We start from the raw sequence: 12,515 nt of genomic DNA, 5'->3' as shown, positions 1-12,515 counted from the left end.
AACAAATGCGGGCAAAAAAAAAAAAAAAAAAAGAAGGAAAACGTAAAACTTGGAAACGTGGACGCAAGATTCAGTTGAATCTAAACACACACTTAATATTCTAAAAAAGAAAAATTGCACTCATTAACTAACATGACTCAAAGATTAAAAAATGGACACGACAAAAAATTAAATCACAATTAAAATTAATTTAATTTTCTATGAAAAACAATTATTCTTGAAGTGTACATCACAAGTTTTTAATATTAAAAAAGAAAAAAAGAAAGAAGTGAAGTGGGATGATAGATCTTTGAAGTCAAGGTCCTTTCATGCCAAATGGCAAGACCCAAATCCTCCATTCTCCTACATCCACGTGTATATCTTCATATCCGGGCCCCACACGATCAGTGCACAAGACCCGGACCCCACAAGATACGTCGCCGTCACCATTAACTGATACTCCCAAAACCGATACTCGCTTGCTTATAGTTACTTATATCCCAACACTACCCTCTAACTTCAACATCTTCAATACATTTCACCCCCAAAACTTCAGACAAAACCACAGAAATGCCATCCAATCAACCGCGAGTACATTCCCCCATCCTCCACTCGCGCTATTTTTTATTTCCCTTCGTAAACAAAGCAGCGAAAAAACTAAGAGAGAATCAAGGATGGGGTTGTTATGGAAAAAGACGAAGAATTTATAGTGCGTGTTTGCAGGGCTCTCTCTCTTCGAATCCATTCTGAATTTACACACTAAAAGACTAAACTCCAAAGACTCTCTCTCTCTCTCAAAAACTCTGAGAAATTCTTAGTCTTCTAGAAATCTCTGGGCCATTTAGCATTGTAGACGACGAAGAGCCTTTCCACGGCGTCGTTTCGTCGTTTCAGTCTGTTACTCTCGCAATTTTTTTTTGCTTAAAAAGCGTTTGGGGAAAACGATTAGGGTTCCAGAAAACTTGTTCTAAGGTAACAACGATACACAACAATAATAAGTTCTTTTATATGTATGTATATACATTTATGTAATGTATGGATGGATGTTTGTGCTCTGTTTGGTTGATATGAAAATGTGATGAAAGAGAGAGAAAATGAGCTGTTTGTGCTCTGTTTGACGTGATTTTTTTTTTTCCAGTTTCTTTTTACTAGGCTAAGGTTTTGATTGTTGGTGCATTGTTTGGTTGCTGAGAAAATGTAGGAGAATAAGAAAAGAAACGGAAACGCTTTGGATTATTACACAATTGCTCAGTAAGCATGTAGTGATTGGTATATAAAAAAACTGAACTCAGTTGTTGGCCAATGTGAAAATGATAACTCAGTTGTATTGATCATAACTTGTCACTTCATTAAGTTGTGAAAATATTTGATGTGTCATTATCATTGCTCTTGTTTTTGATTAGCCAATGACCTACTAGATGCACGGACCTGAGTTCTGGATGCTATAACTGTTGTTTTTTAGCTGATCTTCTAAATTACATAGAAGTGGTGACATTGAAAAGTGGGTAGCACGTGTAAGCTATCAATTTCAGTAAAGGGTTATAGTTATTTGATAATATTGGAAGCAGAACAGTGTGTAACATGATAATTTGGACAACCATTGAAGAATCATCACTTATAGAAACAGAGAACTGAACGAAAGATTACTTTCTTTCTTCTGAAATTTATGTGTTTTTCAATCTTAATTGCATTGTTGTTTAATTAGGAAAGATAGAAATAACGAATGGAATTAAAATCTGACTATTTGATTTTTGTTGTGTTTCAGGTTTGAAAATGTCTTCCAGTGCAGAAGAAGATATTAGTGAGAAGAATTTGAAGGACTATGAGTATGACCAGTATAGTGATTTGAAGAAAGGAAGAATTAAGGTTAAATATTCTAGTACAGTATATAGATGCCCATACTGCCCTGGGAAGAGGAAGCAAGACTATTACTATAAAGATCTTCTTCGACATGCTTCTAGTTTTGGTAGATCAACGAGTAGGGGCTTAAAAGAGAAAGCAAAGCACTTAGCTTTAGAGAGGTATATGAAAAGGTATCTCGATGGGCAGGCTCATTCAGAACCTGCCAAAAAATCTGAAAGTACCTCTATGCCTGATGGTGATAAGAAGTTTGCACGTTCTAGGAGGCCTCTTGATGTGCCGGTTCATTCAGAACATTCTAAAAAATCTGAATCTACCCCCACGCCTGATGGTGATCATCCAAGGAGGCATCATGATGTTCAGGGTCATTCAGAACCCTCCAAAAAATCTGAACGTCACCTTTTAGCCAATGGTGATCAAGAGTTTGTGTATCCTTGGATGGGCATTGTTGCAAACATTCAAACTGAATGGAAAGAAGGAAAAAAAGTTGCTGAGAGTGGCTCGAAACTCAAGGATGAGTTTTTAAGAAAGGGGTTTAATCCTCTGAAGGTTTTTCCCTTATGGGGTTATAGGGGTCACACAGGTTTTGCCATAGTAGAGTTTAAGAATGATTGGGCTGGTTTCAACAATGCTATGTCATTTGAGAAGAGTTTTGAAGTTGAGCATTGTGGGAAAAGGGACTACTATGGACACGAAAATCCAGGAAATAAGCTGTATGGATGGGTGGCCCGAAGTGATGATTATAACTCAAGAGGTTTTATTGGTGACCATCTAAAAAAGAATGCTGATTTGAAAACCATTTCTGCCAAAGAAGCAGAAGATCAACGGAAGGCATCAAAACTTGTCTCGAACTTGACAAATACCCTTGTGAGCAAGAGTTTGCACCTTGAAGAGATGAAGAACAAATATCTTGAGACCAATGCATCTCTAAACAAATTGATGACGGCTAAGGATACAATGCTTAAGAAGTTCAATGAACGTATGCTCAAATTTCACATTTTTCCTGAAGTGAATTTACTTTGTTCTGTATGTTTTTCAACTACCATTCCTTACTAACTTTTAAGTTTCAATTTATGTTGTCAGAGATAAGAATGGTGCAGCAGAAATCACACAATCATTTTGCACAGATCTCCTTGGAGCATCAGAAGAGTACACAGCGTTTAGAAGAACAAATGAAAAGACTTGAGCAGCGTGAGAAGGAATTGCAGCAACGTGAGGCTCAGAATGAAACTGAGAGAAGGGAGCTTCATGATGAGAAAAAAATGGTAATTTATATTTTTCCATATTAAGATTGTTCAGTCTTAATAGATTGATAATCTTAGCTTGAAAACCTTTTTTTTTTCACTGAAGCTTGAAAAATCAATTGACGAAAAAATTTATTTTGAAATGGATCGTGCCCTGTTTGGGGATTTAAGAAATGTATCATTGGCATCCATAGCTGGACTGTATTTCATTCATTCAGAATTCTCTAGATAAAATGTTTTTACATTGCTTGCAAGTGAAGTCAGATATTAGTAATTTGAATTAAAAAACTAAGAATTTTGGACCTTTGAAGGTTCCTTCTCTGTCCTTCTCCTGTGATATTTTATAATTTAAAGTTACATACATATCAATGAACCACTTGCAATGTTGGTACTGGCTTGGTCTTAGTTAAAAGGCACCATAAGGTGGTAAATATTTTGACATCCTTCTTAAGGTTAATAACAATGACGCAAACAAAAGTTTCAATGGGCTCTGGTACCAATTTTTATTGAAATTTTAGATATTCATCACTAAATAAGTTCTTTTTCATGAGATCTAGAAGGGTTCTTGAATAAGGTTTGATATATAGGCAATCACACATAGGTTTTTCTAAGCAATCATACTTAGGTTGGGGAGAGCAATCACACCTAGGTAGGAGAGAGCAATCACACCCTCAAAGCTTAATATAAGCTTATGATATTTTATTAAAGTCAATCTCACTGTCAATGATATTGACTACAATAAAGCCTTTGTATAGGCTATTACTAAATCCTTTATTGGAAGGACTAGTACTCTAAATATCCTATTCCTGGAAATACTAGGTGGAAATTCTAAACATATTATGAAATGCACCAACATCAATTTTTGCCTTTTCAGGTTGAAAGGGCTACCTTAGAGCAAAAATATGCTGATGAAAAAGTGTTAAAGTTAGCAGAGGAACAAAAGGTGTGTTTTCCATTCTTTCTCTTGAGCTGGATCTTAGAGAAAAATATTAAAAAGTGTATCAATTATAGAACTTGCATTATTTATTTGTGTTTGATTGGCAATTGCAGATAGAAAAGGAGAAGCTTCACAGCAAAATTATTGAACTGGAAAAGAAACTTGATGCTAGACAAGCACTAGAGCTGGAGATCGAGCGGATGAGAGGGGCTTTACACGTGATGAAACATATGGGTGAAGATGGGGATATGGAGGTGAAAAAAAATATGGATGCAATTAAAGAAGATTTGAAGGAGAAGGAAGAAGAATTGGAACACATGGAAGCACTTCAGCAAGCTCTTGTCATCAAGGAGCGCAAAAGTAATGATGAACTACAAGAAGCTCGCAAAGAATTAATATCAGTAAGTGTTTGTCTTTCAACTCTAATGTATTCATTCTAATGGATTGGTTTGCTAGTGGGTAATCAATAGCCATTTTAGGACAATATGCCATAGCAATGCATTGTTATTTGAGGGTTTGAAACACCATACTGAGAATGGCATAAATTAACTTTCCCAGAGGATATCACTATAGATAATGTTTAACCAATACATGATGTGGGGACTATGGACTTTTAGCGTATATGAAATTTTAAAAAAAAATTCTGAATGAGAAACACAGATGAAATTGTAGGAAAAGATATAATATTTTAAAATTTTAACATGTCAGTTTTGACAAAAAAAATTCTTTCAATCATATTCTGATGCAGAGTGATTCCATTGATCTTTTGTGACCCAATCTTCAATCTTAAGTTGATGAAACATGCTTAGGGAAAAGCTTTCCTCTTATAAAAAACTTTCTAGAACAAGAAAATATAAAAATACAAAAGGTTATTTAAAGGAGTACCATAACCCTATTATTTTCATTTGAAGGGGACAGTCTTCTCCTTCTTCTTCTTAGGGCAGGAGGGTGATTAGTTTGTGGACAACCTTGCCTAGGCCTGATCATAGCAGCATCTACCTGTTGAGGAATCAATGGCTGAAGGGCCTAGACAGTTGAATGGGAGAGGGGGTAGTTTTATTTTCCTTCTAAGCCTTCTTTGATGCAACTTGAAATCCCAGCTATAAATTGGACATTACAATTTCAATAGGGAAATATTGGGGAAACTAAAGTGTGTCAAATATTGTAATTTATTTTATTTTCTTATGATGGCTTCTCCTGCCCTTTGCACCTATTTATAAGTAAATAACTTGTGTATGCGCAGCAAATGCTATTAGGTTCAATATGCTAAATAAGGTATGAAATGAGCTACACTTTATATGCACATCCCGCACGAAGACAGAAGAACCAGTAAATGATCTCTGTCAGTTATATATATATATATATATATATATATAAAATGATGAACAAGCAATCTTCCTTATAAGCATAGTTCATTGTCTGGCTGCACTATTATCTGTTCAATTTCGGATATACGGATAAGGGCAGTTATTTACTTAAGAACTTTGTTAGATATCTTGTCCTTAAACTATGCTTTTAATCCAATGTGAAAATGCTTGTGTCCTTTGGTTGGAAGTATAATTTCCTTGTTTCACAGGGAATGAGGGAAGTGTCAACCCGTGCTTTTATTGGCATCAAGAGAATGGGAGAGCTTGACAATAAGCCATTTCTCACTGCAATGAAGAGAAAAACTTCTAATGAAGAAGCAGCTCAGAAAGCAATAGAACTGTGTTCACAATGGGAGGATTATCTTAGGGATCCAAGCTGGCACCCCTTTAAGATAATCACAGATAAAGAAGGAAATAGTAAGGTATGCCTATACTGAAAATATGTGCCTTAAGGTATTCCAAATTCTAAGGTATCCAATATTTTTTGTATACTTTCTAATGGTATGTTGGATATGGATTTACAGGAAGAAATCAATGACGAAGATGAAAAAATGAAGAGTTTGAAGAATGATGGTGATGATGAAGTTTATGAGGCCGTCAAAGTAGCCTTGATGGAGATGAATGAATACAACCCGAGTGGTCGGTACATAATACAAGAGCTATGGAATTTTAAAGAAGGAAGGAAGGCAACGTTGAAAGAAGGAGTCTTGCATGTACTAAATAAGTGGAAATCTCTTAAACGAAAGAGACGCTGAAGGTGCATATTTTAATTGTTACATTGGGCCTTTTTTTAGGTTGTATAGAACGAGTTAAATATTTTACTAAAAGAAAAGGTACATAACCATATTCTCAGTTATTACTTACATATTACAAGCTAGATACAAACTTAGACTTAACCATACAGACATAACACTTAGTAACACCTAGTAACTTAGTACGGAACACATATCCACTTCAAAACAACTATATCATTTATATAAGTGGCAGCCCTCATCCTATCCCACATGTAGGTAGTAAACAAAAAGGTGGGGGTATGTGTCATATTGCACTTCCCTCTGGATTTGTTTTTTCCCTTTCTCTGCTAGTGCGTCTGCCACCCTGTTATCTTCCTTGTAGACGTTTTTAAGTAAGTGGGGCTGAGTTCCCACTTGAACCAGGTACCTGCAATCACAAATTAAGTTTGTGAGTAATGGTGGATAATTACTATCATCAGTGAGTAGCCAGTTATAGGCCAATTGGGAGTCTGTTTCCACAACGAGGTGATTGAATCCCTTATTTTGAGCTAGTTGGAGTCCAAATCATATTGCCCACAATTCCACCACAATGCTTGTTGTTGTGCCTATATTTAACGAAAACCCAAGCACCCAATTGCCGTATTCATCTCTAAAAATCCCACCACCTCCGGAAGGGCCAAGACAGCCCTCTGCATAGATATGGCAAAACAGGTCAGAATTTTTTGACCCGACCCGAAAAATACCCGACCCAACCCGATTTTTTGACCCGAAGCAAAAACGGGTTGACCCGTGACCTGACCCGTGTTTTTCGTGGGTCAACCCGACCCGACCCGACCCCGAACCATTTTTTTAAAACTTTTTTTTTTGGTAAAAAAAAATAGTAAAATTAAGACAATATTGGTTTAATTGTTTGTTGTGATCTTTAAGGAAACAATTGATGCATTTACATAACTGCATGCAAATTAATTGAAAGATAAATGGTTGAACATTCTGTAATGAGTAAAGATTTTTAAATATCAAATAGTAAAGTGCATGCCAAGATAATCTGATTACAGTAGAATTAAAAACATAGATTTAAAATTGTAGACATGTGTGAGAAACATTCACAAGTGTGAAAATAGTGAAGCCAAAGTATCAAATCAGCATAAATTATGAATACTTAGACCTATTTTTTTAACAATTTATGTCCAAAATAAATGGTTTTCCAAAATAAATTATGATATTTTTCTAGTGTGTGTGTTGCTTAACAATGATATGATATTCATAAAAGAGACCATGTATAAATAAGTAAGCAATCAAACTTAAATGTACATTTCAATTGAAATAGAGTGCCAACTACAATTGATAATAGATTATAAAATTAATTTTCAAGATTGTAAATTTCTTATATGTTTTTATTCTTTATCAAATGGGTTATCCAATAAGTCATTTGTAATTTTGTTTTATATTTTGGAATGTTGATATTGTGTAGAAATAAAACTTGTGTATTTGTTTTACTTATCTTTGTATTATTTTGTGTTAGATAGCAATGTTAGGATTTGTATAATTTTAAAATTACTGAATAAGTATTAATAAGTTTAACTGAGTTCATTCTTAATATAAGTAGTGAATTCAAAATAATGCATTTTACATCAAGTAATTTGTTGCATAACTTTTCAAATGGCAAATATATGTTGTTTTCTTTAAAAAAAAAAAAAAAAATCATGTAAAAATACGGGTCAACCTGACCCAACCCGACCTGCAACCTGATTGACCCGAACCCATTTTTAACCCGCTTAAAATGACCCGTTTTGACCTGTGACCCGTTTGACCCGCCCCGCCCGTTTTGCCATGTCTACCTCTGCATGACCATCACCACCAGTATTGTGTTTTACATAATTCTGTGGGAGAGAGGACCATGCTATTAGTTGCCCTTGTTTGGAATAGTGTCTTTTTTTAATGACACTGAGATGGGTGAATTTAATTGCATGATTGTGAGCAATTAGTATGTCTGGTGGTTTTGACTCCAGAATATAATATTAGCTATATACCTATCAAAAAATATATATTTTAAATGGTTGCTGGCTATCCAAATTGACCACGTTTTGAAAGCAAATATGGTTGCCCAGTTGTTAGTGTACATTGGGGTTTTTTTATTCAGTTTTTGATTTATTCATTGTTCTATACTTGGTTGGAAAATTTTTTAAGGTTACTGGGTATAGTTAATGAATTCCAAACTTGTAAGGACCAAGTACAATCTTGCAAAACATGTAGAGGTGTTTCTAATAGTGAACATCTAGGACATTGATCATTGGGTTCCAGGTTATGAACTAAACTATTGTTATGTATTTGGCTGTGCACGGCTTACCAGAGGAATAATTTTATTTTGGGTTTGCATGGAGCTTTCCAAATATAGTTGAGAGATAGCTGCCCTTCAGGTGGTTATAAGATTGTAAGGCGTGAAAAGCTGACTTAACTGTGCATTTGCCTTTTTCATTTGGTCAGATTTAGTGGTCTGGATAATGATTAGCTATTGGCATTGGAAAGGCTCTTATGATATTTTGGAGCCAAGACGGTAATTGGAATGATAGGGAAGTGAATTTCCATCGACCATGAGTGTTGTGTGCTTGTGCCATTGTGAGGAGTTGATCATGAATTGTTAAAGGGCCCTCAGTGCCTCAAAGGCCCACAAGGTAGCCAATCATCACTCCAGAATTTAATGTGTTCATCATTTCCCACTTTCCATTTAAGCCTCTGTTTTAAGAAATTTTTCCCATTTATGATGGCTTGCTATGCGTGTGAACAAGTTTGTGGTTTACTAGCTTCCAAAAATATTATGTTTGGGGAAATATCATTGTTTTAGAATGGAAGCCCATAATGAGTTGGGTTGATTTCATAATATACAAGCTAGATTAGTGAGGAAAGCCAAATTGGTGGTCTTCATAGGTCTAATACCAAGTCCACCCTTAGATTTGTGAAGATTTACTTGGAGCTAACTTATAAGATGGATCTTTTTACTTGTGAGTGTTTCCTCATAAGAAACTTTGGGTCATGGTATCCATTTTGTCTAGCACTGTTATGGGGATAAGGGTTGTTTGCATGGTATATAAGGGAATGGATGTTGTAACTGATTTGATGAGAGTGAGACAACCAGCCATGGTAAGGTATTTGTTTTCCATCCTTGAAGTTGGGCTCTTATTTGGTCTACCAGATTAGTTGAAATGAGCAGGCTTCTTAGGTGTTGTAAGAAGAGGTGTTCCAAGGCAATTTCCCATTTGAGAGGTGATAGGAATCTCAACCATATTAGCAATAGTATCTTTAATATGCATTGGAGTGTTTCGTGAAAAGAAAAGTTTAGATTTGGCTGTGTTAAAAATTTTGCCAGATGCCTAACTGAATTGTTAAAATATTTCAAATAGCTGACTACATTCAGAAGGTATGGCTTGGGCAAAAAGGAACATATCATCAGCAAATAGCACATGGTTGAAAATGAACCCTATGGAGTTTCTTTATGGAAGTACATTAGAGGTGGTTGGGGAATTATCTCTCAAGGAAGCATTTCCGATGTTGCATCACATAGCAAGGAATAAGGATGCATTTGTGGCAGAATATTTGCGTTGGCAAAATGAGATTGCGCCCTGGGTTGTGCTTTTTGTTAGATCAATACAAGATTGGGAACTAGCAAATTTGGAATCTTTCTTTTCTCTTCTTTATTCTTCTAAGATGGATGGGAATAAGGAAGATAAATTTGTGTGGTTAGCTGTCCAGAGTGGTTCTTTTGAAGTGAAGTCATTTTATTCAATATTATCTAACAGAGGTCATCATCCCTTCCCTTGGAAAAGTATTTGGAAGGTGAAAGCTCCTACTAAGGTAGCTTTTTTTACTTGGACAGCAGCAAAGGGGAGGATTCTAACTTTGGATAGTTTGAGGAAGAGAGATATTTGTGTTGTTAACAGGTGTTGTATGTGTAAAAATGATTGGGAATCGATGGACCACCTGCTCATTCATTGTCTTTTTGCCTTCGGCTTACGGTCCTTTGTATTTAGCTTATTTGGTATTTCCTGGGTTATGCCTAAACAAGTGGTGAGTTTCTTGCTTGTTGGCTTAGAGGTGTTGGGTGACATAGGACAGCATCTGTTTGGGGTGTTATTCCACAGCTTATTATGTGGAACATATTGCGATAATGAAACAAAAGAATCTTTGAAGGGGAGGAGTGTTCTATCATCGAGTTTAAGCGAATTCTCCTTCTCTCTTTGTTTGAATAGAGGACTGCTTTGAGTGGTCTTGACATACCCTCTGTTTTAGATTTTGTAGATTTTTGTAATTTTGGGTAGATTTTTGCTTTCCTTGTACACTTCCTGTGTACCAAGAAAGTGGTTCTCCTAATGCTAATTGGCTTCAGATTCCTTGTATAGATAGCTTGGTCCATCATGAGTGAGACAGTTTAGACAAATAATAAATAAATATGGGGATAAAAGATCTCCTTGTTTAGGCAATATTGGGCCTTCTTTACCATTCCATAAAATTTTCAAGGTAGTGGTAGTTACACAATTCATGATAAGATCAATAGTGGAAGGTGGAAACTTGTAAAATATTAGACATTCATGTATAAAATGCCAGTTTAGTCTACCTCTATCATAAGCCTTGTCCAAGTTAATTTTGGTTGCAAAGCACCCTTGCTTTCCTTTCTTGTGTTGAAGGTAGTGAATTAATTCCTGAACTAGGACATAGCTATCACTTGTCCGTCTACCCAGGACATAGCCCAATTGGGCAGGTCCAGGGTGAATGAAGTTATTAAGATAAGGTTTCAGTTGGGTCACCAGAATTTTGGCAATGAGTTTATATAGTGAATTACATAAACTAATAGGACAAAAATGAGTAACAAGTTCGGGATTAGTATTTTTAGGAATCAAAACGATTTTAGTGTGATTCAAAGGCTGGGGGATAGTTTCAGTAATAAATATAATTTGGATGAATTTCGTAATATCTTCACCTATAATCTGCCAACTTGTTCAATAAAAATATGCATGAAACCCATCAGGTTCTGAAGCTTTAAAATCTCCCATGCTAAATAACACCTGGTAGATTTCTTCTGGGGATGGAAGCTGGGCCAAGGATTTTTGAAAATCTGGTACCGCTAGAGATTCAAAGGACCATGGCTTTGGGCGTGTGAGGGTCGCACTGGTATTATTCAGAGAGCTAAAAAGGTTTTGAAAGTGGTTATGAATGAGGTTAGAGAGTTGGGACTCAGCTAGCCACTGCCCATTGTTATCTCTAAGAGTAGTTACTTAATTTCGAGCTTAGCTTTGGATGGTGGTTAGGTGAAAGTATTTTGTATTGGCGTCCCCATGAGAGAGCCAAGTAATCCTAGACTTCATATGCCAAATTCCTGATATAACACCTGGTTATGATGTTGCATCAGTTCCTTCTCTAGTTGTATAAGTGATGGGGAAAAACGGGTGGACAACGCCTGTTGAATACCCTCAAGTCATGCTAGTAGATGTCATTGGGGGAATGTTCAATATGAAGCATATAAGGATATAAGGTTTTAAAAAAATTAATAATAATAAATGAAGCATATGCAGGTTACACTGTAATGTAGTGCATTTGTTGAATTCTGTGTACTTATGCTAGTAGTTAATAAATGTAAACACCAGTTAGAAATCAAGGAAATATTGGATTGCTTAGTTGCTTCTGTTAGCATTATTTTGAAGCCATTTTCATGATTTCTATAAATTTTTTGGATTCCCTTATTTTGCAAGTTATCCATGCAAGAACATGGATACTGGTTGGCACAGATTGATCTTCTATTCAATAAATCTCGTTTTAGGTCATTATTTAAACCTCAAATGTATAGATTAGGAATTTTAGGTATTTCATGCTATTTTAATTCTAATTTATTTTTCAGGATTTGTGGCCGAAGAGTCCTTTTATTAAGGAAACATGGATGTGGTGCTTCAAGAGTTTCAACGATTTTGTGTGCTTGGGTCAATGGTAGGCTATTGTTAGTGTTTTATCTAATGCATATCCGTAATCAGATGGAGTATAAGAAACTTTAGAATTTTCCTTTTGGTGATTTATGTTTTCTGTGTCTGAAAAGATAGAATGGACAGATGAGATCGGATGATGGTAGTTTTTATTGTTTTGCAATAGGTGTCGGAATATATTAGGATCAAGCTTCACAACCTTTAGGATATGTTACATCACTACTTGATAACTTTTCATTTAGAATAGAATAATATCTTGATAACTTTTCATTTAGAAAAATATCTCGAAAGTTTGTGTTTTTTTTGTTCATAACAAGTCTCATATTCTTTTAGGTTATGTTAACTATTATATTAATGGGATAGTTATTGATATATATGATTATTTTGATATTTTGCAAGCATTTACTATATAAGGAGACAATGTGATA

General features: G+C 35.4%; 1 protein-coding gene across 1 annotated transcript; it reads left to right on the top strand.

Annotated features, from left to right (window-relative positions):
• Positions 1 to 628: 628 nt before the first annotated feature.
• Positions 629 to 12,361, top strand: LOC115986787 (factor of DNA methylation 4-like). The gene is made up of 8 exons (XM_031110098.1): positions 629 to 951; positions 1,745 to 2,818; positions 2,923 to 3,104; positions 3,958 to 4,026; positions 4,134 to 4,421; positions 5,597 to 5,809; positions 5,912 to 6,144; positions 12,009 to 12,361. Exons 2-7 carry the CDS (start codon positions 1,753 to 1,755, stop codon positions 6,140 to 6,142), a joined length of 2,049 nt encoding a protein of 682 aa, XP_030965958.1. The 5' UTR covers positions 629 to 951; positions 1,745 to 1,752; the 3' UTR covers positions 6,143 to 6,144; positions 12,009 to 12,361.
• Positions 12,362 to 12,515: the final 154 nt, after the last annotated feature.

The sequence above is a fragment of the Quercus lobata genome, chromosome 1, assembly GCF_001633185.2.
Source record: "Quercus lobata isolate SW786 chromosome 1, ValleyOak3.0 Primary Assembly, whole genome shotgun sequence".
NCBI classification, from domain to species: Eukaryota; Viridiplantae; Streptophyta; class Magnoliopsida; order Fagales; family Fagaceae; genus Quercus; species Quercus lobata.
Note: the sequence above shows the minus strand (reverse complement) of the source record. Positions and strands in the feature narration are given on the sequence as shown.

Coding starts and splice junctions, on each gene's coding strand:
- LOC115986787 (XM_031110098.1), top strand. CDS start 1,753: ATGTCTTCCAGTGCAGAAGAAGATATTAGTGAGAAGAATTTGAAGGAC. Junction 2,819..2,922: donor GCTTAAGAAGTTCAATGAAC/GTATGCTCAAAT, acceptor TTATGTTGTCAG/AGATAAGAATGGTGCAGCAG. Junction 5,810..5,911: donor ATAAAGAAGGAAATAGTAAG/GTATGCCTATAC, acceptor ATGGATTTACAG/GAAGAAATCAATGACGAAGA.